Source organism: Lynx canadensis, chromosome C2 (assembly GCF_007474595.2).
Source record: "Lynx canadensis isolate LIC74 chromosome C2, mLynCan4.pri.v2, whole genome shotgun sequence".
Classification (NCBI taxonomy): domain Eukaryota; kingdom Metazoa; phylum Chordata; class Mammalia; order Carnivora; family Felidae; genus Lynx; species Lynx canadensis.
The window spans coordinates 26,806,716-26,833,466 of NC_044311.2; the positions used below are offsets into that span (position 1 = coordinate 26,806,716).

The following is a 26,751-nucleotide window of genomic DNA, read 5'->3' on the forward strand; positions in this document are numbered from 1 at the left end:
TTTATGAAGGAACAGATTTTTAGAAATCCTTACTTTGTCATTCCAAAAACAGAAACCCTACATGGGTTCTTAAACCTACTTCTTAAACATATTTTCTCACATATCAATATATTTCATCAAAAAATTCATTTCCACATCAGTTTTGTTTTTGCACCATCACTTATTTATCCAATTTAACCCCTACTGCTGAACCTCTAGTTTGTTTCTAATTTTTCTTTTTTTACTGTTATAAAGAAAGCCACTCTGAACAGCCTTAAAACTAAATCTCTGAATTCATTCTTAGTTATTTTCTTAGGATATGGACATCATAAAGCCTTGACATATATATATTGTCAAAAGCCCTCCATGGATGATGGATATATCAACTGCATTCCACCAAAGGGCACTCACTATATGAGAATGCCCAATCGTGCCAGTTGGTTTTATTACATTTCAGAGTCGCCTCTAAGTTCCTTTCTTAAAACTTTCTTCTAGGGGTGCCTGGGTGGCTCAGTCAGTTGAGCGTTCAACTTTGGCTCAGGTCATGATCTCAAGGTCTGTGAGCTCAAGCCCTGTTGTCGGGCTCTGTGCTGACAGCTCAGAGCCTGGAGCCTGCTTCGGATTCTGTGTCTCCCTCTCTCTCTGCCCCTCCCCCACTCATTCTCTCTCTCTCTCTCTCTCTCTCTCTCTCTCTCTCTCTCTCTCTCTCTCTCAGAAATAAACATTAAAAAAAAAAAAAACTTTCTTCTATTGCAGTTTGATGTAACTTGATTGGCTTCTTCTCTCTCCTTTTCTGACCATTCTCTTCCTGTCTCTGAAATTCGACTGGCAAAGATTAAGGCCTCTGGCATCCTCAGGGCTTTTATAGGCCTTTATGCTCCCTTTTCTTCAGAGTAGCCATACCACTCAAACACTTCAACCTCCGAACACTATCAGTGACTCTATATGTTACCCTAACACTGATAACTTCCTTGCACACCTCTCATATTGTATCAACTTTTCATTAAGACAGAACTCCACTGAGATGTTTTATCATCACATTCAACAAGTACCAAATTCTTCAACCTCCCCCAAAATTGAGAAGTTAAATGAGCCAAAAATAGGGTAGTACAAGAAGGATATGGAAAATAATTTCGAATACTATAAAGAATTAAGTTTTTTAAAAATCTATGTGAAAGGTTAAAAACAACAAATTTCACAAACTAGTCCCCAAGGGACACACCAAAAGAGCCTAGATCCAGGTGACCTAAATCACCATTCATAATTCAGTGAGAAAGTCAGGACTGGGAAGTGGGTGGTCAGCCAACATAATGCATAGGGGAAAAACCTCAGAATGTACTAGTAACATTTCCTAAAAAAAAAAAAAAAAAAAAAAAAAAAAAAAAAATTTTCCTAAGAAAAAAGAGGTTTGTTTCTCTTTCCCAGCCACCAGCTGTTCCCCACTTGGATCTGACAATAATAATGGCCTGCCTCTTCCCTAATCCAGTTCATGAAGGCATGTGATGAGGGCAACACATTCTGTTCCCTTCCTTTCCTCCCCACCCTGGAATGAAGCACCCCCAAGCCAAGGCCTACTACACTCCACAAATAAGACAGCAGGTGTTACAGCAAAGCAAGAGAGCAGCTGCATTCAGAGGAAATCCAATCTCTAATTATCATACTTCCCAAAGACTATACAGTCAGCTAAAACTGCCACATTTTCGGGGGTACCACTTTCTGAAATGTGACACTTGGATACTACTCCCTAAAATATGACACTGGAATACAGAAGGCATGGCTCAGTAATAAAAATCATTTGGGAATTAACAAATGAGACTTTTGCAAAGTTAACCAATGATTCCAATTTCTTACTTGAGAGGTTTACACATGTCAAATGAACTTCCCCTCCTCATAAAATGGGCAATGAGGGACACCTGGATGGCTCAGTTGGTTGGGCGTCCGACTTCAGCTCAGGTCATGACCTCATGGTCCGTGAGTTTGAGTCCCGCATCAGGCTTTGTGCTGACAGCTCAGAACCTGGAGCCTGTTTCAGATTCTGTGTCTCCCTCTCTTTCTCTGCCCCTCCCCGGCTCATGCTCTGTCTCTCTCAAAAATAAATAAACATTAAAAAAAAATATTTTTTAAAGGGGGGCAATGAATTCAACTGATGATGATATAACAAAGATCATTTGAAAAATAATTATCAGAAGAGATATTTAACATACTAACAAAAATGCTAATAATGGTGGAAAAAATTTTTTTAAAATGATTGTAGGCAGGGGGAAGGCAGGGGTTTTCCACAAAGGACATTCTGGTATGATGGCTACATGCCATGAGACTGGTTTAAGTTGCAGAGTGTATGTTTTTATTGGAACTCATGAAATGGTTCACTTGAGATCTGTGTATTTCATAGCATATGAATTTATGGCAAACAAAAAAAAGAACTATAAACACAGACTGAACTCTAGCTAACGATATATAAATTGAAGTGTTTAGAGGAAGTGTACCAATATCTGCAAATTATTTTGAAACACATTTTAAAAAGATGAATTGAGAGGAGGATGGATAATTACATGACAACAAATATAGTAAAATTACAGAATCTGTGAGGCAAGAATATGAATGTTCTCTGTGAAACTTTTTAACCTTTCTTACAGGTTTGAAATTTCATAATAAAATGTTGACAAAAAATTGCTAAATGGAACCTGGGTTCTGGGATTCTGTTATTGGTTTTTGATTTATGTTCCGACCAATGCAATGCCAAGAAAGAATGAACATGAAAAACAATTAAGCATACAGTAAAAATGCAGAGCACTTTTAAAAAAATAAACACCACAAAACTGTATCACATTGTTCATTAAAGAAACAACTTTTGGGGTGTCTGGGTGGCTCAGCTGGTTGAGTGTCGACTCTGGATTTTGGCTCAGGTCATGATCTCATGGTTCCTGAGACAAAGCCCCCTGTGCTGACAGCGCAGAGCCTGCTTGGGATTCTCTCTCACCCTCTCTGTCCCTCCCCCAGTCACATGCATGCTCACTTGCGCTCTCTCTCTCTCTCTCAAAATGAATAAACTTAAAAAAAAAGGTCAACTTTTGACTTATTTTAGTTATCAAAGATACTCTGTTTGATGATTTTGTGGTTAACTGCGGTTGCCGAACTGATAACATGAAAAGCACCAGAGATCTCTTTTTTCCACATGAAATTCAATTTTGACATCTAGTAGCTTTCTTTTCAGACCTAGACCAAACTAGGAACAGAACAAATATGAGTATGGTAAGAGTGACGGGGATGGGGAAATGGAGGGCTGGCAGACAGACTGCATAGCAAGTAGGGACACAACTACAAAAATGTACGAATCTAAATCACACTTATCAAAATCACATCAGCACAAACAGTTTTAGGGATTTCAAAGTCATAACTAAACTCCATCTTGACCATAACAGCAGGGCAATGGTACAGTGAGTGTTTTCCTTCCATGGCTAGCCATTCCATCATCTTTCACTTTTCTCTTCCTCATATTCCATCTAACCCATTTAGCAAAATTTGGGCTCTACCATCAAAATCTATCCCAAATCCCATCATTTCCCACTACCTCCACCTCTTCTTGAATTACTATCATAGCCTCTAACTGCTTCGGTATTCTCAATACAAGAGCCACAGCAGTTCTGTTGAAATTTAACTCAGACCACGTTTCTCCTCTGCCTGGAACCCTCCAAAGGCTCCCATCTCATTCAGAGTAAAAGTCAAGAGTCCTTTACAATAGCCTACGAGGCCCTATATGATCTGGCCCCTAACCCTCTTGGCTCACTCTGCGCCAGCCACACAGACCTTTCTGCTGTTCCTCGAAACGTGCCAAACCATCTTTCTACCTCAGGGCCTTTGAAATCTCTCTTTCCTCTGCCTGGAATGCTCTTCCCGGAGAGATCCACACGACTCTTTCCTCCACCTGTTTCAGGTCTTTCCTCAAACGACATCATCTCTGGGAGGCAGTCTCCAATCAATTTATTTAAAATTCTACTCTACCCCACCCCCTAGTCTATTCCCTATCTGTCTTCCCTCCTATATTTTTCTCTAATAACATTTTTTACCATGTAACATACTATATGTTCTGCTTTTTTATACTATTTATTGTTTGTCACCTCTCACGAGAAGGAAAGCCCCATAGAGCAGGTATTTGTGCCCCTTTATCACTGCTATATATCTCTGGTTCCTAAAGCACCTGTCAGAGTGAGCACTCAATAAATATTTGTTGATTAAATAAATGGATTCTCCTCCCAAGCATGTATTACCTGGTAGTGGTGGTCTTCCCCTCCATCTTTTGACTATTCCAAATTTTCACTGTGCCATCATTTGAACACGTTGCAAAAAGGGAATGTTCATCAGAGACTCTAATTCGATTTACAGCAGATTTGTGTTCATGAAGATGTGCAACTAGCAGCCCTTTAGGACGCCACCCTAAGGAAAAGCAAAGGAGTATGTCTTGAACTATAGTTTACAAATACTATACTTCTCTCACCTCCCAGCTACAGTCACCAACAACCAGCATGAAACCAATCATAAGAACTAAACAAAGGGTTCCAAGAGCTAGCCAATACAGAGTGGCCTACTAGGCCACGACAGATACTTTTATCTACTGAGTAAGACATCCAAGATAGCAATGAAGTGTTGCTCAAAGAGCCTGAGAGTGACTGTACCTGGGGCCCTTCTCTAGTATCTGAAAAGGAACAATAGTCACTCACTACCTGGGAAAACCCTGACCACTTGCTCAACAGGCAGAGATAATGGCTACCCTAATTTACAGAAATTGGGTGCTAGGGAGGCAACCTGGTTCTTATAGTCTCAAAGACCCAGACCCATCATAATATAATGTGTGGCCTTGAGGTACTTATTTAAACTATCTGAGCTTCAATTTCCTCAAATGTAAAATGAGGGAATTATTACTGAACCCAAAGGATGGATATGGACAAAGGAGATGTATAAAGTATCTAATATTGTGTCCCACATCCACAGTAAACACCCAAATGTTGATGTCTTCTCTACTTGCAATCACTTATTGTATGATATCAACATGTTAGTATAAATAGTATTATTAATTATAGCCCATGGACTTTCCAGTACTTTATGACATCTATGCACATGTTTTATTATGTATATTTTTGTGTATGATTTGTTTCTTCTAATAAATTATAGATTTGTTGAGGCCAGAGACCATGTCATATCCATTCTGAATCATTCACTGTATCTAGCATAGGTTCTTGCATATAAACAAATGTCTTCAATGTTTGAAGAGTAAACTTATATATTTAGTTTAACATTTAATATTTAATATTAATCAATTTTAAAATAAAACAGAAAGCTATACTAAAGATCATCCTGTATTGGGGGGTGCCTGGGTGGCTCAGGTGGTTGAGCATTCAACTCCTGATTTTGGCTCAGGTCATGATCCTAAAGTTGTGGGATTGAGCCCCATGTCGGGGTCTGTGCTGAGCATGGAGTCTGCTTAAGATTCTCTCTCTCTCTCTTTCTCTCTCTCTCTTTCTCTCTCTCTCTCGCTCTCTCATTGTCTCCCTCTCTCTGCCCCTGCCCCTCTCCCCTGCTTGCACTCGCTCTCTCTCTAAAAAGAAAATAATAATAAAAGTAAATAAATAAAAGATCATCCTGTTTTGGGATTCAGCACAGTGCCTAATTAAGTAATACCAGTATCATTTTAGGATAAAATTATTTCTTTTTTACAAGAAAACAAAAATGAAAGCAAGACTCCTGCCAAACCTGGCTAATTCTAAGATAAAAAAATATGTTTACCCTTGGACCTCTAGCTCACATGTGTGGGAAGAACAACTGAATGTGATTTTTAAGGAGGATATGCTAGATTTGAAAGTGATCGAAAACATTTTGCCGTGAAGTCTAGATAATCTACCAGGCTAGACTGAACATTTCCCTCTAGAGAAAATCAATTTCACACAACCACTCAAGTGTGGAAAGAAAAAAATCAAAAGTCCAACAGTCATTCCACATTTTTTGAACCTCAAAACTTGATACCTTTTCTGTGATTTTCTGAAGAAAAGGTATAGTTCCACATAAGTATAAAATGCTACTTATAAAGACATTCTGTTGTCAAATAAGTAGACAGTTTGTGGTTAAGTTTTTTTGTTTTTAAAGCAGAGCTGGTATGTAACACTGAACTATATTACAGAAACAACTTAAACATTCCAGCACATTTTGCTAAAATTCATGTGACCTGAGAGGCCACTTAACCACTTAATATTTCAATCTTTAAGTCATTTATGTCTAGGGGCACCTGTTGGCTCATTTGGCTGAGCATCCCACTCTTGAATTCACCTCAGGTCAAGATCTCACAGTTCGTGGGATCAACCCCTGTGCAGGACTCCGCACTGACAGCACGTGGGGCTCTGTGCCACGTCTGGGATTCTCTCTCCTCTCTCTCTCTTCCCCTCCCCACCCTCTCAAAATAAATAAACATTAAAAAAATCATTTGTCTCTACCAGCATTCTCCCCAGAGTACACAATGGGAAGCACATGGGAATTCACATGATTTTTAAATCTCTAAGCATAAACACACTATGCATTTCTTCTCAGAGTTTTCAAGTTAAATTTTTATTATTAAAATCTGTATACAGAAACTCACTAAAAATGTTTTTAAAATCTACAAATCTAGTATCAAAAACTAGCTCTAGCTCTACATTTATACTGGGAAAGTCTGTTAACATAGCTGAGCCACATTTTCATCTGAAGTAGCTGGAGTTATAACTGATTTTGTCTGCTTTTTAGAAGTACCCATTACTTTCCAAATGTTTTACTTTTCTAAAAGAAAATAGATGTCAGACCCTTCAGAAATAAAAACTGGAGCTTACCCCAGGAAGCCTGACATCCTATGAAAAAGTGGCATGACACTAAGTAGGCAGGTAAAACCTAGCACTATAAATGGGGAAAATGGATCACAGGCTGGAAACACTACGTGGCCTAAATAAGACACTGCGAGTTGCCCTGACAGCTAAGAAGATCCAAACTCCACAAATGACTTAAAATTTCTCATTTAATGCTTCTTCCTCTAGGCTTTCAAGTGACAGTTTTGTTCTTACTTCCTGGTAATTAATTATCAGCACCCCGCATTAGACTCTAGGCTCCGGCACCTGGGCTAGAATACAACTACCCAGCAGCGGCACTCTTACCAGGTGGTGGTGGTTTGCTCTCCCATTCAGCATTTTCCATCATCTGCTTAGCTATCCTCTCAGCGTTACACTGCTCCCGCTTTTGCTGTATGAGCTGCTGAAGTTCCGTTTTACACGTTGTGATCCGAATCTGGTAGGTAGACGGTAAAATTGTACTACTTAAAACCTGTATTGTTGGTTTTCTATTTTGGACATTTGTCACTTCTGGAAGCTGCAAAACAGAATTATAAGTATGTATGTTATAAAGCAAGGTATACTCGATGATAAAAATGTACTGATGTTCTCTTTTCATTATATCAGCTTTTTTCCTTATTAACGTGCCAATTTTTAAATCCATTTAAATATAATGACATTTGTTCAGTGAAAATCTCATTAAAATAAAGTTTAACCACAAGTATTACACTTCCAAACTTCTACATTATTAAAAAAAACTATCAGTATAGCAATAACATTAAACAAAAATCCACAGAATTTAAGTGAATAGAAATAGAATTTATCAGTTGGTTCAGTTAGTATTTTTCACTTAAAACATATTGGCTTAAGGAAGAGTTACCTTAAATTACAAATATACTTAAAATACATAAAAATTGTAACATTTCTCACAGATGGCAAACTAAGGACTTTTCTTCCAGAGATGTTTTTGCTATTTTACAGATATGTTATAATAGAGAAAGAATAAAAGATTTAAAAGGTTCACTGCAACCTAATTATAATTACAGTCCATAATGATGTCTTCAACCCACAATTTCAGATCACTTTATTGGGGAGCACTCTAACGCAAGGCCCTTTTTGATGCTTTCAATTACTAGACTTCCCCTTGGCTATAAAATTAAAGATAAACCTGTCTTAGAAAGAAACATATCCTTAACTAGAGAGAACAAACTGAGGGTTGATGGAGGGAGATGGGTGGGAAATGGGCTAGATGGGTGATGGGCATTAAGGAGGGCACGTGTGATGAGCACTGGTGTTGTATGTAAGTGATGAATCACTAAATTCAACTCCTGAAACCAATATTATACTATATGTTAACTAAGTTAAATTTAAATAAAATTTGAAGAAAAAAAAAGAAAGAAAGAAGAAACACGTCCTCCCTTAAAGGACAACTCACTATATTGATTTTCCCAGTATAGTACACAGCCTTTAAACAACCAAAGCAGTAGAAAGGGATTGAAAAACACAAGGATTACTGCCTAGATGATAGTACCTGTGGAGAAGTAGACAAAGGGACACAAATGCCAGCAGAGGACTCAGAACGAGGAGGCTTCCCAGTCTGAATCACTTCCTGGTCACTCCCTTTAGGTAGGGCCTGTGGCATGTTCGGTGGTTCCAGTGACCCAAACATACTTTTCCATTCTTCATTTACATTTGAGTCTTGTTTTACGTGTTTTCTAGCTACAAAAACAGGTTCAGAATAGTCAGTCTAAAGGAAACCTCTAAAACCAATATGCACTTTTATTTATTTTTTTGGTTAGGGAGGGATAGCAATGGACTTCACATCCTATTTGTTCTTTATGATCTCCAATTTATTTATATTTATATATCAATTCCTTAACCCTCACTTTATCTCTAGGGCAGATGGAACAGATGCACTTTCAGTGGCATTAATAATTAGACCTAATTGTTTCCTAGTTTCCTAAGGTGGGCTCAATTTCAAATAACCACTTTACCTCGAGAACCAACAAGAAAAACAACTTTCTCAAATGTCACCAACCACACTGATATGACCTATTTCCAGTATCCGTTACTTGGGAAACAAACAAACAAAATGTAAAAGTCAATTGCTATATAGTTACCTCCAGACTAAAGAGATGAGAAAATCTTTTTAAAACATCTTTCTCCAATTACAAAAAGTACATTCGGTAACACAAAATTCTAGTATTAATTACAAAATATAGAATGAGTTGCCCCTATAACTTTGTAAATCTCATACACTGTATCATTTATGATATACTACCATATCATTATGCAAAAATAAAGTAGTACAGGGCCGCCTGGGTGGCTCAGTCGGTTAAGCGTCCAACTTCAGCTCAGGTCATGATCTCACCATCCGTGAGTTCAAACCCCACATTAGGCTCTGTGCTGACAGCTCAGAGCCTGGAGTCTGCCTCGGATTCTGTGCCTCCCTCTCTCTCTGACCCTCCCCTGTTCATGCTCTGTCTCTGTCTCAAAAATAAATAAACATTAAAAAAAACTTTTTTTTAATAAAAAACATTAAAAAAATAAAGTAGTACAAAGTAATATAAAGTATTTTACAATCTGCTTTTTCCTCTCAACCGAATACACTGAATGTTTATTTAACCATTCCCCTATTAATGGTCACTTCAATTATTTCCTTTTTTTAAACTGAGAACATTCTTCTACTATTTCTTCACATGCCTGTCAGTTTTCTTGGGAGAAATTTTCAGAATTGACTATAGTGACTCAAAGAGTAAGAACGCTGCTTTCTAAAAAGAACATGTTCAATTTATAATCTCATCAACAGTGTATGAAAATGCCTATTTCCCTACAACCTTGCTAACAACAGGTATCATCAGTGTTTTGCTAATCACATAGGCAGAAAATGGCATCTCATTGTTTTGCATTTATCTACCTTTTCAAACATGCATTTCTATTCTTCTATCAGTTGTAAGTTCAAATCCTTCAATATTTTTCTTTTGGGGTGCTTGTGTTTTTCTTATAATCTGTATGAGTGCTTTACTTATGGAAGTTCCAAATACTTTACCCCAAGTTTGACAATCAGAGGTTTATTTTTAAATACAATTCAGCTGCCTTTAAAATCTGATACTGGAAAAGAGTGGTTTTTAAATGCATGTACTTGGAAATAAGTACATCTCCAAAAAGGGTTAAAGGAAGAATGCACAAGATCTTAAAAACCTCATACAATCAATGTCAACATCCTTGTCACAGAGCTGACAGTTCTAAATCTAGAGACTTGAAACGATTAAGTGTTCTCTGGTCTCTACTCTTTTGTTATTTCATTGTTAATAACAAGACTGTTCTTTTCAATTCACTGGGCATTAACCTACTAACACTAGATAATTATCTCGTTTTAACATTGATTATTGACTTGGGTTGGTGTTTAAAGGATTAAAAAATCAGGATTCCATCTTCAATCATGTAAATCCACAAAGGCAACATTATTCTATTATTATTAAGAATAGGGCTTTGGAGTCCAGCTTTGGTTTGAATCTTGATTCTGACACAGAAAGCCATAATTGTGACATGTTACATAAGCTCTTAACTGTTAATTCAATTCTCCACTTTTCCTCCCCTAAATATGCCTGTTACGTAATGGAGTCACATACAGTACTTGAAAGTTCTATATCTGGAAAATGTGACTTATTTTACTACTAATTAGCTACAACTAATATGCCTTATGAAATAAGTCTTATGAAGTAATAACACACTAAACACATACACATATATAAATGTACCAACCTCGCTTGTCATCAGGTTCCTGTTTGGTTTTAACAAGATCAACTTGTCTCCCAGTTATGCCTAATGCCCCTAGGTCAATTACACCTTTCTGACTACTATCATGAAGATGGCTCTGGTCTACTATATTGGCCTTTGCTTTGTTAGATTTCATCATGAAGTCTTTCAGTGCCAAGAGTTTGTCTTCCTCTTCCTCTGTCATTCCCTAAAACCAAATAAAACATATGTTATAGACGTTATTTCCAAAAGTAATAACAGGCCTTGGAATGACTGAAGGGTCAAACCACTAATTTAAAATTTTAAGAGTCAAAATGGTAAAATGAAGCAAACAAAGACAAGAGAAAAAGAAAGTTTCAATATAGAAAAACATCTCTACTCTGATCATCCAGAACACTCTCTATTATAGCACTTTCCATTTTGTATCATAATTTATATCTTAGTTTTCTTTCTAAATGGGAGCATTCAAGTATAACTCACCTTTGAAATCTCCAAGGAACTTAATACAGTGCCTGGTATCTAGTACATGTTTAATATGTAACTTTGAATAAACAAACATTTACTATCTAAACAAAAATTCTGGAAATACAATATTAAGCAAGAGAAAGTCTATATGCTTCACCCTTATCCCAGATGTGTTGAGAATATTAAATGAGACACTACGTGTGAAGGCCCTCTATGGTATATAAAACATTCTATACACCTCAGAAATGGATACATGCTGGCTGACCTGCAAATGCAAGCAACACACCCTAGGGAAATAGTATAATTGAAGTCGGACTGCCTACGTACATTCAAGCTCCATTACTTACTGTATGTGTAACCTTGGGCAAGCTACCCAATTTCTCTAAACGTCTACTGATTCCAGAAAATGAAGATAATGAAGTAATTATTAGCACCCATCTTACAATTTGGGGGGAGGGGCTACTTTGAAATTGTAGTTAAGTTATTCTACTCAAGGCACTTAGAATACTTGAAACTGACAGCCCATTAATACTAAATATTTAATTTCAATAATTCAATGTGAAATATCCTGATAAACAAAATAGTTCTGCATTTTTTTCTTTACTTTCAAACCATCCACAGAATCCTCTATAATGTTTTTATAATGCCAATGGAAAAAAAATTAATAAAATAGCAATTCCCCTGAGGCTTTAATTAGAATCCTACTGGAGCTTAAAAGAATATTCACAACCCACAGTCACAATAGGACACAAACAAACCCTAGAAAATTAGAAAGCTAAGAAAAAATAAAATGAAATTGCATTAAAGTATAATAATCATAGAGGGATCTCTAACTGAATTTTTTCCAACACTGGCCTGAAATTCTTCATTTATTTTTATTTCTCCTCCTAAAATTTGCTTAGCGTAGACAATTTCACAGCTGTAGTAAGAGTTCTATTCTTTCTGTTAGACTACATCTTAGTTCACAAGAGAGAGGTCTCAGTTCTAGCCCACAAAAGGAGGGTCATCATAAGAACCATAAAAAGGGATGAAGTATTAACATATGCCATATAACATGGAGCAATCTTGAAAATATTTTGCTAAGTGAAAGTAACCAGACACAAATGTGCCACATATTGTATATATTCCATTTACAGCAAATATCCAAAATAGACAAATTCCTAGAAACAGAAAGTAGATTTAGTGGTTGCAAGGGGCTGGAGACAGAAGTAAACGGGGTATAATTGCTAATGGGCATGGGGTTTCTTTCCAGGATGATGAAAATGTAAATTATTTTCTGTGCGAATTTTCTCAATTAAAAAAAGCTAGAAGTGCACCATGGGGAAAACAAAGTTGTTTTTTAAAACAGTAATACAATCATATTACAGTTTCCAGACTCCCATATGACACACACCAAATCAGAGCACTGCAAACAACATCCCTAAACAGGAAGGATTTAGATTAAACTCTCATGAATTAGGAGTAATTTCAAGACAAGATTATAAGTCAGGATTTTTCTTTCAGTATTTGGTATAAATACCTAAAGGACATTATAAGAAAGGAAAACTGAAGGACAAATCATTTATGAATCTAAATGCAAAAATACTCAACGTATCAGCAAACAAAATCCAGACTATAAAAAAATTTTACAGAATATTTACATTACTTTATATTACCTATATATTATATATTTACACTTATGTGTTTTTATAATAAAAATCTACTTAATACATTAAAAACAGAAAATTGGAACAGACCAACTACTAGAAATAAAATTGAATCAGTAATCAAAACACTCCCAACAAACAAAAGTCTAGGACCAGATTGGCTTCACAGATGAATTCTACCAAACAGTTAAAGAAGAGTTAATACCTATTCTTCTCAAACTATTCCAAAAACCAGAAGAGAAAGGAAAACTTTCACATTGAGTCTATGGGGCCATTAATGGCCTGATACCAAAACCAAACAAAGACACCACAAAAAAAGAAAACTACAGACCAAAATCTCTGACATAGATAAGGTATTTCTCAACAAACATGAGCAAACTGATTTCAACAATACATTTAAAAAAATCATCCACCACAATCAAGGGACATTTATTCCAGGGATGCAATGGTGGTTCAAGATTTGCAAATCTTGGAGAATTAACAAAATGAAGAATAAAAAATTATATGATCAATAAACACAGAAAAAGCATTTGATACAACATCCATTCATGATAAAAAACTCTCAACAAAATGGTTTAGAGAGAACATACCTCAATATAATAAAGGCCTTATATGAAAAACCCACAGGTAACATCATACTCAATGGTGAAAAACAGAGCTTTTCTGCTAAGATCCACTAAGACAGAGTTGTCCACTCATACCACTTTTATTCACCATAATAATGAAAGTCTGAGCTGCAGCAATTGGACATGAAAAAGAAATAAAAGGCATCCAAATTGGTAAGGAATAAGTAAAACTGTCACTATTTGCAGATGATATCATACTATATTAAAAAAAACCCTAATGACTCCACCAAAACACTATTAGTACCGATAAATGAGCTCAGTAAGTTGCAGAATACAAAATAAATACACAGAAATCTGTTGCATTTCTATACACTAATAATAGAGCAGCAGAAAAAGAACTTAAGAAAACAAATTCCATTTATAATGGACGAGAAAGAATAAAATGCCTAGGTATAAACTGAAGCAAGGAGATGAAAAACCTGTATTCTGAAAACTATACATTGATGAATTAAATGGGAAATTCAATTTAATCAAAACCCAATTCAATTAAAGAAAATGACACAAATGGGAAGACATACTGTTTTCATGAATTGAAAGAATTAATATTGTTAAAATGTCCATACTACCCAAACCAACCTATAGATTCAATGCAATCCCTATCAAAATACCAACAGGTTTCACAGCACTACAACAAATAATACTAAAATTTTTATGGTATCACCCCAAATAGCCAAAGTAATCCTGAGAAAAAAGAAAAAAAGCTGGAGCTATCACAATCGAGGAATTCAAGATATACTACAAAGCTGCAGTAGGGGTGCCTGGGTGACTCACTTGGTTAACCGTCTGACTTCGGCTCAGGTCATGATCTCACAGCTTGTGAGTTTGAGCCCCATGTCAGGCTCTCTGCTGACAGCTCAGAGCCTGGAGCCTACTTCAGGTTCTGTGTCTCCCTCTCTTTGCCCCTCCCCCGCTCATGCTGTGTGTGTGTGTGTGTGTGTGTGTGTGTGTGTGTGTGTCTTTCTCAAAAATAAACATTAAAAAAGTTTTTTTTAAATAGTAAGTAAAGCTGCAGTAATCAAAACATTATGACACTGGCACCAAAAAAAGACACATACATCAACGAAACAAAATAAAGAACCCAGAAATAAACCCATACTCATATGGTCAATTCATCTATGACAAGGAGGCAAGAACATACAATGGGAAAAGCCAATCTCTTCAATAAATGATGCTGGAAAAACTGGACAATTACATCCAAAAGAATACACCTGACCACTTCCTTACAGAATACACAAAAATAAACTCAAAATAAATTAAAGACCTAAATGTGAGACCTGGAACCATAAAATTCCTAGAAAACATAGGCAGTAATTTCTTTGACATGGGCCATAGAAACATTTTTCTAGATATGTCTTCTCAAGCAAGGGAAACAAAAGCAGACATAAACTACTGAGACTACCCAAAATTAAAAGCTTTTGCAGAGCAAACGAAGGAATCAACAAAGCCATCAATAACCAAAAAAGACAACCTAATGAATGGGAAAAAACATTTTTGCTATTGCACAGCAAAAGAAACCATCAACAAAACAAAAAAGACCACCTAACGAGTGGGAGAAAATATTTGCAAATAATATATCCATTAAGGGGTTAGTATCTAAAATATATAGGGGCTCCTGGCTGGCTCAGTCAGTGGAGCACGTGACTCTTGATCTTGGGTTTTGAGTTCGAGCCCCACATTGGGTATAGAGATTACTTAAAAATAAAATCTTGGGCACCTGGGTGACTCCATTTGTTAAGCATCTGACTTCAGCTCAGGTCATGATCTCGCAGTTCGTGAATTCGAGCCCCGCGGCGTGACAGCTCGAAGCCTGGAGCTTCCTTCAGATTGTGTCTCCCACGCTCTCTGCCCGTTCCCTACTCACACTCTGTCTCTTTCTCTCTCTCAAAAAGAAATAGACATTAAAAAATAAATAAATAAAATATTTCAAAAATAAAAGAAAAAAAAGAACTTGTGTAACTCAACATCAAAAAAAAAATAATAATAATAATCCAATTAAAAAATAGGCAGAGGTCAGGGCACCTGGGTGGCTCAGTCAGTTAAGCGTCCAACTTCAGCTCAAGTCATAATCTAATGGTTTCTGAGTTCGAGCCCCAAGTTGAGCTCTGTACTGATAGCTCAGAGCTTGGAGCCTGCTTCAGATTCTGTGCCTCCCTCTCTCTCTGCCCCTTTCCAGCTCACACTCAGTCTGTCTGTCTCTCTGGCCAACAGACATGTGAAAAGATGCTCAAGATCACTCGTCATCAGGGAAATGCAAATGAAAATCACTGAGATATCCCCTTACACCAGCTGGAATGACTAAAATCAAAAGGACAAGAAATAATAAGTGTTGACAAGGATATGGAGAAAAGGGGACCCTCATGCACTGTTGGTGGGAATGCAAACTGGTGCAGCCACTGTGGAAAACAGTATGGAGGTTCCTCAAAAAACTTAAAAAAATAGAGCTACCCATATGATCCAGTAATTCCACTACTGGGTATTTACCCAAAAAATATAAAACACTAATTTGAAAAGATATGTGCACTCCTATGTGTATTGCAGCATTATTTACAAAAGCCAAAACTTGGAAAACAGCCCAAGTGTCCACTGATAGATACTCAGCCATTAAAAAGAATGAAATCTTGCCATTTGCAACAACATGAATAGATTTATTAGAGTATAATGCTAAAAAAGGAGAAAGACATATCCTGTATGATTTCACTCGTGTGTGGAATTTAAGAAACAAAACAAATGAACAAAGGAAAAAAAAGAGACAAACCAAAAACAGACTCTTAACTATAGAGAACTGATAGTTACCAGAGGGGAGGTGGGGGTGGGGGTGGGGGAATGAGTGAAACAGGTAAAGGAAATTAAGAGTACACTTATCTTGAGCAGTGGATAATGTACAGAATTGTTGAATAACTATATTGTACACCTGAAATTAATATAACACTGTAAACTATACCGGATTTAAAACTTTTTTAAAAAACAAGGCTTAAAAGGATCAAACTGATTCCAAATAAGTTAACTGTACAACAGAACAATCCAACACTGTATCAAGAAATTCAGCACTCTAACAACATAAAATTCACAATCAACAGAAAAAGAAACTGGGTGGCTGGGGATCAGAGATTGAAGGAAAACTTACATTTTATTATGTATCTTCCAATATCTTTTTATTTTTTTTATTTTTATTTTTTTAAACATTTTTTAATATTTATTTATTTTTGAGAGAGAGAGAGAGAGAGACAAAGCACAAGCAGGGGAGGGACAAAGAGAGAGAGAGAGAGTGTCACAGAATCCGAAGCAGGCTCCAGGCTCTGAGCTGTCAGCACAGAGCCCAACGCGGGGCTCGAACTCATGAACCATGAAATCATGACCTGATCCGAAGTCAGGCACCCAACCAACTGAGCCACCCAGGCGCCCCTCCAATATCTTTTTAATTTTACACTTTGTGTCTATACTACCAGTCAAAAAGTATTGAAATAAAAATGTTTTAAAAATCAAAAATGTTTAGTATTTGCCATTTTTTAAAGGAGTGAAATCAGAACATTCTTTTTTTTTTTTTTTTTTTAATGGGATTGATTTTTTTTTTCTCATATTTATTTATTTTGGGCAGAGTGCAAGTGGGGAGGGGCAGAGAGAAGGGGACAGAGGATCTGTAGCGGGCTCTGCACTAACAGACTGACAGCAGCAAGCCTGATGTGGGGCTCAAACTCACAAACTGTGAGATCATGACCTGAGCCGAAGTCTGATGCTCAAGTAACTGAGCCACCCAGGTGCCCCAGAAATCAGAATATTCTTATTCTGTATTAGTGGGTGATCAAATGGATACAAATAAAACAGACAGTTCTTGTGAATGAGATTCCAAAACAGCCCTGCCATGTATCACCTCCAGAAGGTAAATCCTATTAAAAATCTGGAGTTTAGGCAGATTTAACTACCATATATTTCAAAAGTGTACTTTAAAAGTCTATTTTCCATGGGGCGCCTGGGTGGCTCAGTCAATTAAACATCTGACTTCAGCTCAGGTCATGATCTCACGGTTCGTGAGTTCGAGCCCCGCATCAGGCTCTCCACTGACAGTGCAGAGTCTGCTTGGGATTCTCTCTCTCCCCATCCTCACTTCCCCTCCCCCACTCGCTCTCTCTCTCTCAAACAAACTTAAAATTTTTTTTTAATTAAAAATTAAAAAAATAAAAGTCTATTATCCAGAACCCTGAACATATTTTCCCATAGAAACAATGCTAGGCTGGTCTAGAAAAGTCTATTTTATCCATGATGTATCTCAAGTATAGTCCTATACAAAAAGCACTGTAAAACCCCAAGGGGGGAAAAATTGTAGGCATATTCAGAATTCGCATTTGCAGAGGCTAAAAGCATCCTTCCCTCTGTATCCCTGACATTAGGAATAGGGACTCAGTTCCCACCTCCAAAGCCTCCCCCTGACTCCAAGCCTCTGCAAATAATGCCAAGAAAGGTAGCACAGGGACCAAAAAGAAGCGAAGCAGATAAAAGGCGTGCAAGGGGCTGGAGGAGATGAACTGCACATGGAATCTTCCTAAGTCCATAAAAACCTCAAACAAGTCTCTCAGTCTTAGCTCCCTGTCCTTTATTTTGAGGCCAGATGGCATGTTGAAGGAGGAAGGGATTTGGAGTTAGACTGGTTTAGGTTCAAATGTCAGCTTTAAGCTGAATGAACTGCGTGAGCATAAGCAACTTAACTATCCTCTTTGGGCTGCAGTTTCCTTAACTATAAAATACGGAATAACATCTGTTGTTCAAGGTTGTTATAAGATCAGTCACAAAATATGGAAAGCACCAACTGCAGTGGTAGATTTGTTGAAGGTCCTCAAAAAATGGAGCCTGGTATTGTTCTGCTGTTACTTCTTCTGAGGACCTCAGAGACTCTGGCTTGCTCTCCCCTCTACTAGCAGCACCTGTCCCTTGAAACAGAGTACTACTAACCCTTAGGAGTCTCCTAAAACTGTTAGTAACAGAAACAACATAAAACACAGGGAAACATGTTCCTCCTTCCCTACTGATACAAATGTGGGTACAAGTGACAGACAAATGAATACATCAAGCACTAATATTCAGAGAAATACAAATCAGTGAGTTTAGTGATTTCATCATGGTACCCAAAAACGAGGGCTGGCACTCTGGAAGCAGCAATGGTAGAAGGGTTTAGAATAGGAAGCAGAAGGTAAAAAGGCTACGGAAACTGCTCCTTCCCTCTCCCTCCTCTCACCCATGGCAGTGGCAAAACCTATACCCACAGCAAGATGAAAAGCAAGAACGAGGGGCTAGAGAGGCTCCATGAAGTAACCAATGACTTAGTGTGAAATTTTAGTACAGAAGCTTTTAATTTAATACACAGAATTTGTAGGAGAGGAGTACAAAGAATCACACCATCCAAACCCAAAGAAACATCTAAATTGGGGTGGTTTTTACTATATGCTGAAGTCTTTTTGATAAGGATTACTTACTCAAGAGAAACAATAGAAAACTGCGATTCAATATCCAATTTTCCATAAATTGCTTTCTAAAATATTTAATACATCTAATGTATGAGACAAGGTTAAAAGAAGACCCAAAGAAAAAGCTCTTTAGTAATTCAAGTCATATCAAATTAGGTCTTCTAAAATATAGGAAATAGAACCACTGGCCTGGAAGGGGCATTCAGAGGCAGCTCCCGCCTCCAGGCAAATTGAGACCTAAAAGAACCAAAATGGTTATTGACCAGGCTCCCTAGGAGATGGGATATTCAATATCCCATAGGAGATGGGATAATTCAATATTCAATCACCTAAAGCAACATATGAGCCTGAAACAGCACTGGACACTCAGTGACTAATACAATACAAGAAAGGATTTATATCTTCAAATTGATCTAATTCTCTCTGCAACTGAAGCATTTTCTCATGTTCTTGCTGACAAGACATGACTGACAAGTATTCTCTTAACCAAAATGTCCTGCAGACTTAAAGACCATCATTAAAGTTATCTCTCAGTATTTGCTTTAAGGCTCATGGAACATTTATTCATAAATTGTATTCTTTATTTCCAGCCATTTTCGTTTCTATCTTGACTTCTCTAAGTTCCATATATCCCTCTTAAAACAGGACACTGAATCTGGACTATTTCTAAAGAGGCCTTACTAATTCCAAGGATAATAAAAAGATTACTTATTAGTTTTGACATCACCTGTTAAATGATACAAATTCATAGGCTTTTAATATACAACAGAAACTGGTTTATTCAATCTAAGATGCATTATAAATCCCAATCATTTCTGATGTTTGCATGTAGTGAGAACTCTTTACATTTGAACTAAAATAAACCAATATCGGGGCGCCTGGGTGGCGCAGTCGGTTAAGCGTCCGACTTCAGCCAGGTCACGATCTCGCGGTCCGTGAGTTCAAGCCCCGCGTCAGGCTCTGGGCTGATGGCTCGGAGCCTGGAGCCTGTTTCCGATTCTGTGTCTCCCTCTCACTCTGCCCCTCCCCCGTTCATGCTCTGTCTCTCTCTGTCCCCCAAAAAAATAAATAAACGTTGAAAAAAAAAATTAAAAAAAAAATAAATAAGTAAATAAATAAAATAAACCAATATCTTTCTGTGGTGCATCTGTGCTTTGCAATGTTTCCTCTAATTGAATTTTTTTTTTTTTTGGTGAAATATGGAACTGAATCAAGAATATTACTCAAATTTAAGGTTATATCTACTTTCTCCATTATTTACATAGACAATAATCACAAAAGAAACTTAACAGGTCTCCCATGATTCCTTACTTAGCTCAAACTAATGCCTTATCATCATCCTAGCATCTCCAATATGCCAAAGCAAATGTATATATTTGCCAGGTTTTATTCATTTTTTTATGATGTGACTTAATCAACCAAAAAAATTTAATAGCTAAATGGATGCTTGAATGTTCTTAGCGAATTTGTGTTTAAATGTAAGATTTCAGAAAGGTGATACAACCTGTGAGAGCAATTTCTTCAGAAGCTGTGCTATGGCAGGATCCTCCGGTGGGGGGCAGTCAGGAAGAGACCCATTTCGCTTCTTTTGGCGCATGTGAAGATGTCTGAACAAGCTAGTAATATCTTTAGACCTCAAAGCATAATCAAATATAGAACGACTTACTGGATCTTTTAAAACACTGAGTAGAACAAGTTTCCTTTCAATCTATATTAGAAAAATAAAAAGAATCAACCAAAGATACAACATACATTACAGTTATTTTTATATTCAGTAAATACAACCTGTGTTAACATAGGTATTTATTTTCTAAGAAAATGGGAGATACCAACATTTGCGATTTTGCTTAGAAGAAAAAAGAATACTAATGACCTTTAAGAGCTACGGTTTCTCTTTCCATTGTTAGCATTTGAGTATACATCTGTGTCTTTCATATTGGAAGAATAACAATATATACCCAGGATGGAAAAATTCAGAAAATGACAAAGAGCCTTTTTCTGGATGCCAAATGTGATGACCTCCTAGATCAAAAAAGTACCCGTGGCTCACAGGTTTAACAGCCAACAGGTACTGACCAAGAAAAGAAGCTCAATCATCACAGGGGTGCCCATCAGTCATTAGGTTTCTCAGTAGCTTCAACCACTTCTAAAAAATATTACTCTCTCCACAGAGCTCATAAAATCCTTCCTTTTATTATCCCCAAGGACACCCTCCTTGTCAACACATATATAATAAAAAGGATGAGCATACTAACAGTAACCAAGAGGACTTTCTTTGGACCTATTTAACTACCTGGTAAACTAGCCAGGCGAAACCAGCATAAAACGGTATCTTTTGTCTAATTCAAACTGTAGAAAGGTAAGATTTATGAAGCATATGTATCATTAGCCTCTCAACTCCTAATCCTGGTCTCTCAAAAAATAAAACTATATATATATTTTGTATTATGAAATATGAAATATATATTTTTTCCTGAGAAAACAAAGAGAGTGGTACAGATTTCTTAAAAAAACACTTAATGTCAGATTTATTTTTTAATGTCAGATTATAATAAACCACCACTAAGTTATTACAAACGCAAGTAATTTTTAATTCCCAAGGATACTTTCTCCACACTGTTTTATAAGAGTTTAATAAACAAACTTCTAAATTTTTTATCTTAGAGAAAGCGAGCATAAGCAGGGAGAGAGGGGCAGAGGGAGAATCTTAAGCAGGCTCCACACTCAGAGGAGAGCCTAAGGCAGGGCTTGAACCCTGGGATCATGACCTGAGCTAAAAACCAAGAGTAGAACACTCAAATGACTGAGCCACCCAGGTGCCCCTCACAAACTTCTAAACAGAATAACTAGTTAAAAGTAGTAAGACTCTCTAGACCTGATTTCCAAGGGAACTTCAATAAATTTTAAAAGGGGTGCCATGCTCAGCATGGAGCCTGCTTAAGATTCTCTCTCTCCCTCTTCCTCTGCTCCTCCCCCTCCTCTACTCCCACATGTGCTCTCTGTTAGGAAGGAATGAAGGAAGGAAGGAAGGAAGGAAGGAAGGAAGGAAGGAAGGAAGGAAGGAAGGAAGATGGATGGGGTGCCTGGCTCGCTCAGTTGGAAGAGATGCAACTCTCGATCCTGGAGTCGAGGTAAAGCCCCACATTGGGTGTGGAGATTACTTAAACTTAAAAAAATAAAAGAAATAAAAAAGGCATATTTTCTAGTAATATTACCTTATATATGTATATAAATTGCTGAGATAAAAATTAGAAATTCTACAAACTATGAAATAAAAGAATGATGACCCTCAGAAACGGATAAATCTACGAGGAAAAGGACAGAAGGCACAGCCAAGCCTCCTCATCTCCAGAAGATATCCAATGTCATTTTCTCCAACCAAAGGAAGGTACATTGGAACATAAAAGTACTAGGAGCCAGGGGCGCCTGGGTGGCGCAGTCGGTTAAGCGTCCGACTTCAGCCAGGTCACGATCTCGTGGTCCGTGAGTTCGAGCCCCGCGTCAGGCTCCGGGCTGATGGCTCGGAGCCTGGAGCCTGTTTCCGATTCTGTGTCTCCCTCTCACTCTGCCCCTCCCCCGTTCATGCTCTGTCTCTCTCTGTCCCAAAAATAAATAAACATTGAAAAAAAAATTTAAAAAAAAAAAAAAAAAGTACTAGGAGCCAGAAGCATGTGAATTTGCAAAAGGGAAACACAGTTTTACTAAAAAATTGGATATTTCACAGTATTTTAACAAACAGAATCATATCTCAACAGTTCACTCAATTTAGATAGGTATGTATTTTGATAATGAGCTTTCCAGGAAGATGAAGGGTATAACAAGCTGGGTAAAAAACTGCCTTATATAAACCAAATACCCAAAGTTTATCATCAAGTGCTATACTGGGAAGGGAGCGGGGGAGACAAGTCATTAGATTAAAAAAAAAAAAAAAAAAGATTAAATAAGATTTTAAAAGATTAGATTTTTAAAAAAAAGAAAAAGAACAGAGAAGAAATCAGAACCAGTTAGTGGTCCAAAAAACCAAACATCCCTAAAAGGCTTTTTCCAATTTATTATACATGCTGAGTTTGGCTGAAATCAGTTATATTTTTTACAATAAAAGCAGAGGTCCATCAATATGTTTCCACTGCATTTCCCGTTAACAGTAGATGTTTCACAACACTGCACATAAGAAAATAAAGTATGAACTAGTAAGTGCTATATTATGCATAACATGATGGATAACATAAGTCTCTTGAACTTTTCTCACCTTTAATACTGTTTGTTCCAATAACATTAACTTACAGGAACGTGAAAATGGTGTAGCCCAATTTAAATCTTTGTAAACTTAAATAAAAATAGGACTCTCTAAACCTGTTTTTAAGGGGTGCAGTTTGGAGAGGATTGACTCCAAGTTGGAACAAGCATACCTGTATTATTGGTTGAGTAATATACGGGTTAAGGTAAGGCATCAGTTTGCAGTATACATCAGCTGTACTTATTTGATGAGCCACCACTGTGATAAATCCTACGGCACCATAGCGTATCCACAAATTGGGATGACACAGAAATGGGGCTAATAAGGAAAAGAAAAAGGTATGGATTTAAACCATGCTCATAAATTTTAGGATAAATAAATTTTCACCTTATAACACAACTAATAAAGGGATTATACCACAATGTTACTTTACCTATCAGCTGCTTTCACATACTCAATTATCCTAAGGCATAAACTCAACTCAACATACTGATATTAGAATATTCCCTATCATAAATATCGGCATTAATACCATAAAAGAATATAAACAGTACTACTCTGACATTCTTTTTAATGAAAAGGTTTGATCAAGTCTAATATATCTTTCATAAATTCATTCACAAGGCATTATGAGTAGAAACTAAAGGCAGAAAACATGATGCCCAACCTTAAAGAGATTAAAATATACGATTAAACCAGAGAAGTAAATGAATGTTTTCACTCCTTTTATTTTAACTATATTGTGTATTACACCTGAATATCAATGACTTCAACTAATCAAAGATTTTGAATAAAATTCAAACTTTTAAACACGTGATTTAGATAAAACTTCTAGGGGCACCTGGGTGGCTCAGTCAGTTGAGCGTCTGACTTCGGCTCAGGTCATGATCTCACAGCTCATGAGTTCAAGCCCCGTGTCGGGTTTTGTGCTGACAGCTCAGAGCCTGGAGCCTGCTTCGGATCCTGCGTCTCCCTCTTTCTGCCCCTAACCCACTCGCATTCTGTCTCTGTCTCTCTCAAAAATAAATAAACATTAAAAAAAAAAATTAAGGGACGCCTGGGTGGCGCAGTCGGTTAAGCGTCCGACTTCAGCCAGGTCACGATCTCGTGGTCCGTGAGTTCGAGCCCCGCGTCAGGCTCTGGGCTGATGGCTCGGAGCCTGGAGCCTGTTTCCGATTCTGTGTCTCCCTCTCTCTGCCCCTCCCCCGTTCATGCTCTCTCTCTGTCCCAAAAATAAATAAACGTTGAAAAAAATAAAAATTAAAATAAAAATTAAAAAACAAATAAAACTTTTAAAAGCAAAAAAATAATACATACACATAAAGAGACACATATTTGTTCTGAGTATGCAGAAGCATCAGCATTGAGAGGATATTAAGTTTGTAAGAAATTTAGGGTAACAGAGAAATAACACTGTCACATGCTAATATTACTTATAGAAAAGGTGAAAGGAGAAAAAAATGTGTTCAAAGTATGTTTCCAAAGTTCTGCTACTTCCAATTCTTTTAATTACACGTGAAGGAGGTTAGATAATTTCATAAGCACCATGCAGCCTCTGATACATCCAACAAAGGAGGGTTGGTAGTTTCCCTTTGACAACAGGCAAAATGAGGACTGGAAAAGCATTGAAAAACCTCCAAAAAGTAGCTAAACTCAAAATGACTTGGCAGGAGTTAGGCATGAGCTTGAATTATTGGTCCTAATTCTTTACATTACCTCTATTACTGTGCTCATGGTATACAAAGGGTACTTCTCTGCCTCTTGCTTTTAGTTCGGTCTTATTAACCTGCTCTGGCCAATGAGATATTACCAGATACAACACTAATAGAGGCTCAAAATGTGCTACACAGCTAAGCTTGCTGTCTCATGCTTCTGCCATCACCCAGAACATAACCTGGAAAACTGCTCCCTATCTAACATGGGCACCAGAATGAGGCAGATGGATTACTGTCACCCCAGACAATCTGGAGATACAAAGCCTAGAGCAGAGCCACCCATACAGCCCACAGATGCATGACAGTTGACATTACTGAAGCATTTACTGAGATTCTGTGGTTGATTGCTGTACAGCATCACTGTATCAGTAAGTAGCTAACTGATACAAAGAACCTAAAATATTCAAGAGGATTTCCTATCAAACAGTGTACTTGATCTTTTCTCTATTCCAATACATTCCAATTATCTGGGGACAAGCACAAGGGAAGGGAGTATTGATAATATCTAAGTAGGAAGAATATAGTTTTTTCAAAAACCATCAAAGAAATCATGATGCCATCGTCACCATCATTCCCTTTAAGATTCACTACAACAGACTACATATAAAAACAGAACAGAGAGATGTGTATGATTTATCATACTTTAGGTGTTTCTAAAATTCTAAAAACTGTTTTTTCTTTGAAATAGTTCAAAATGCCAACCAATGATTGCCTACTTGATTCTTCTCAGCAAGGCTTTTTTTGCCCCCCAACAGATAGTACCAAATTCATTTCCAGTTCTAAGGCAGTTCTCCATCCAAGAGGTTGTACCATATTGGGTTTATTCTATACCTAAAGACAATCATTTATTTTGATGCTAAACTAAAGACACAGAGTGTCCCATTTGTTCATCCTATGATCAATGACAAGCAACAGCAGAACCCAGAAAAATCTCTGAAAAATATGACAGGTAAAATACTGTATGATGATTTTTTTTAAAGTTGACAGACATCCGTTTTTCAGAAAAATAAAATGCTACTTATAAACTATAAAGTCTCAAAAATAGTTTCCAAGTAATTAGGCAACAGAAGAAATGTATTATATGAAATTAGAACATACAAGTACATATTTATACACAGAGAATATTCATTAAAATAAGGAAGTTCAAAGTCAAAAGCCAGAAAAACTTGACCCATAAAGGTAATACCACTTTCACAGGAGAAAAAAGAAAACACTGATGTGAGAATTCAGAAAATGAAAATAAGCAGGAAAATATTCCACACAGCAAGATATGCATGTTAAGACAATACATTTTCTACTTAATATTATTATGGAAACACTGCTTTCTATATCTGCCTTATACTACATGGCACTCTATAGCTTAACATTTCAATGTAATAGAGATTCTCATCATGACTGTGGTGCCAATACTCAACAATTTCTATTAAATTTATAATTATTTTTACAATAATCATCAAAAATTCAAACCAAATCAGGGTTAAAAACTAAAAGAACAGTAATTATAGATATTAGAGTGTAAAGTAAGAAACCTACATATACTTAAATTTGTCACAATTTTTTTTAAAAAGCTACAGTCATGCCTTTATATTTTCCAGAAATTTTATGCATTTCTACTAGCTACTACCTATCGTCCCAACAGTCAAAATAAATACTAACTCCTTTGTCTTTTTTTCTGAGGATTGCCTTAAGAATAACCTATAACCGACCCATTTTGGCTTTCTATTGATTTTCCTTAGCAAAACATTCAACAGCAATTAAACATTTTATCCAAAAAAGGCAATTTTCCAAGATTCCATGTCCTCTTAGGACAGAGATATCTTACACTGCTTACTTTCTTAAAATGTGATAAGAAGACTAAAAGTTCCAAATATTCTTAATTTTAGTATGTATGATGTTTATTTGTTTGCCTTTATTCTGAATTTTAAGTCGAGGGAAACAGATAAATGCTATAAAAAACCAAACATTAATTCTTTTCATTGGTTAATAAAATTATTAACAGTGGGGTGCCTAGGCGGCTCAGTTAGTT

The 26,751-nt window shown here is 36.8% G+C and overlaps 1 protein-coding gene across 1 annotated transcript in view; it reads right to left on the reverse strand.

The window, feature by feature from the left end:
• The window catches only part of PIK3R4 (phosphoinositide-3-kinase regulatory subunit 4), a 79,342-nt gene that overhangs the window by 22,798 nt on the left and 29,793 nt on the right, over nucleotides 1-26,751 (reverse strand). The window contains exons 9-14 of the mRNA XM_030329617.2: nucleotides 23,183-23,328; nucleotides 20,278-20,481; nucleotides 10,587-10,788; nucleotides 8,353-8,540; nucleotides 7,149-7,359; nucleotides 4,248-4,413 (exon numbers count right to left, since the gene is read on the reverse strand). Coding sequence (XP_030185477.1) covers nucleotides 4,248-4,413; nucleotides 7,149-7,359; nucleotides 8,353-8,540; nucleotides 10,587-10,788; nucleotides 20,278-20,481; nucleotides 23,183-23,328 — 1,117 coding nt within the window. The remainder of the gene's footprint in view (nucleotides 1-4,247; nucleotides 4,414-7,148; nucleotides 7,360-8,352; nucleotides 8,541-10,586; nucleotides 10,789-20,277; nucleotides 20,482-23,182; nucleotides 23,329-26,751) is intronic.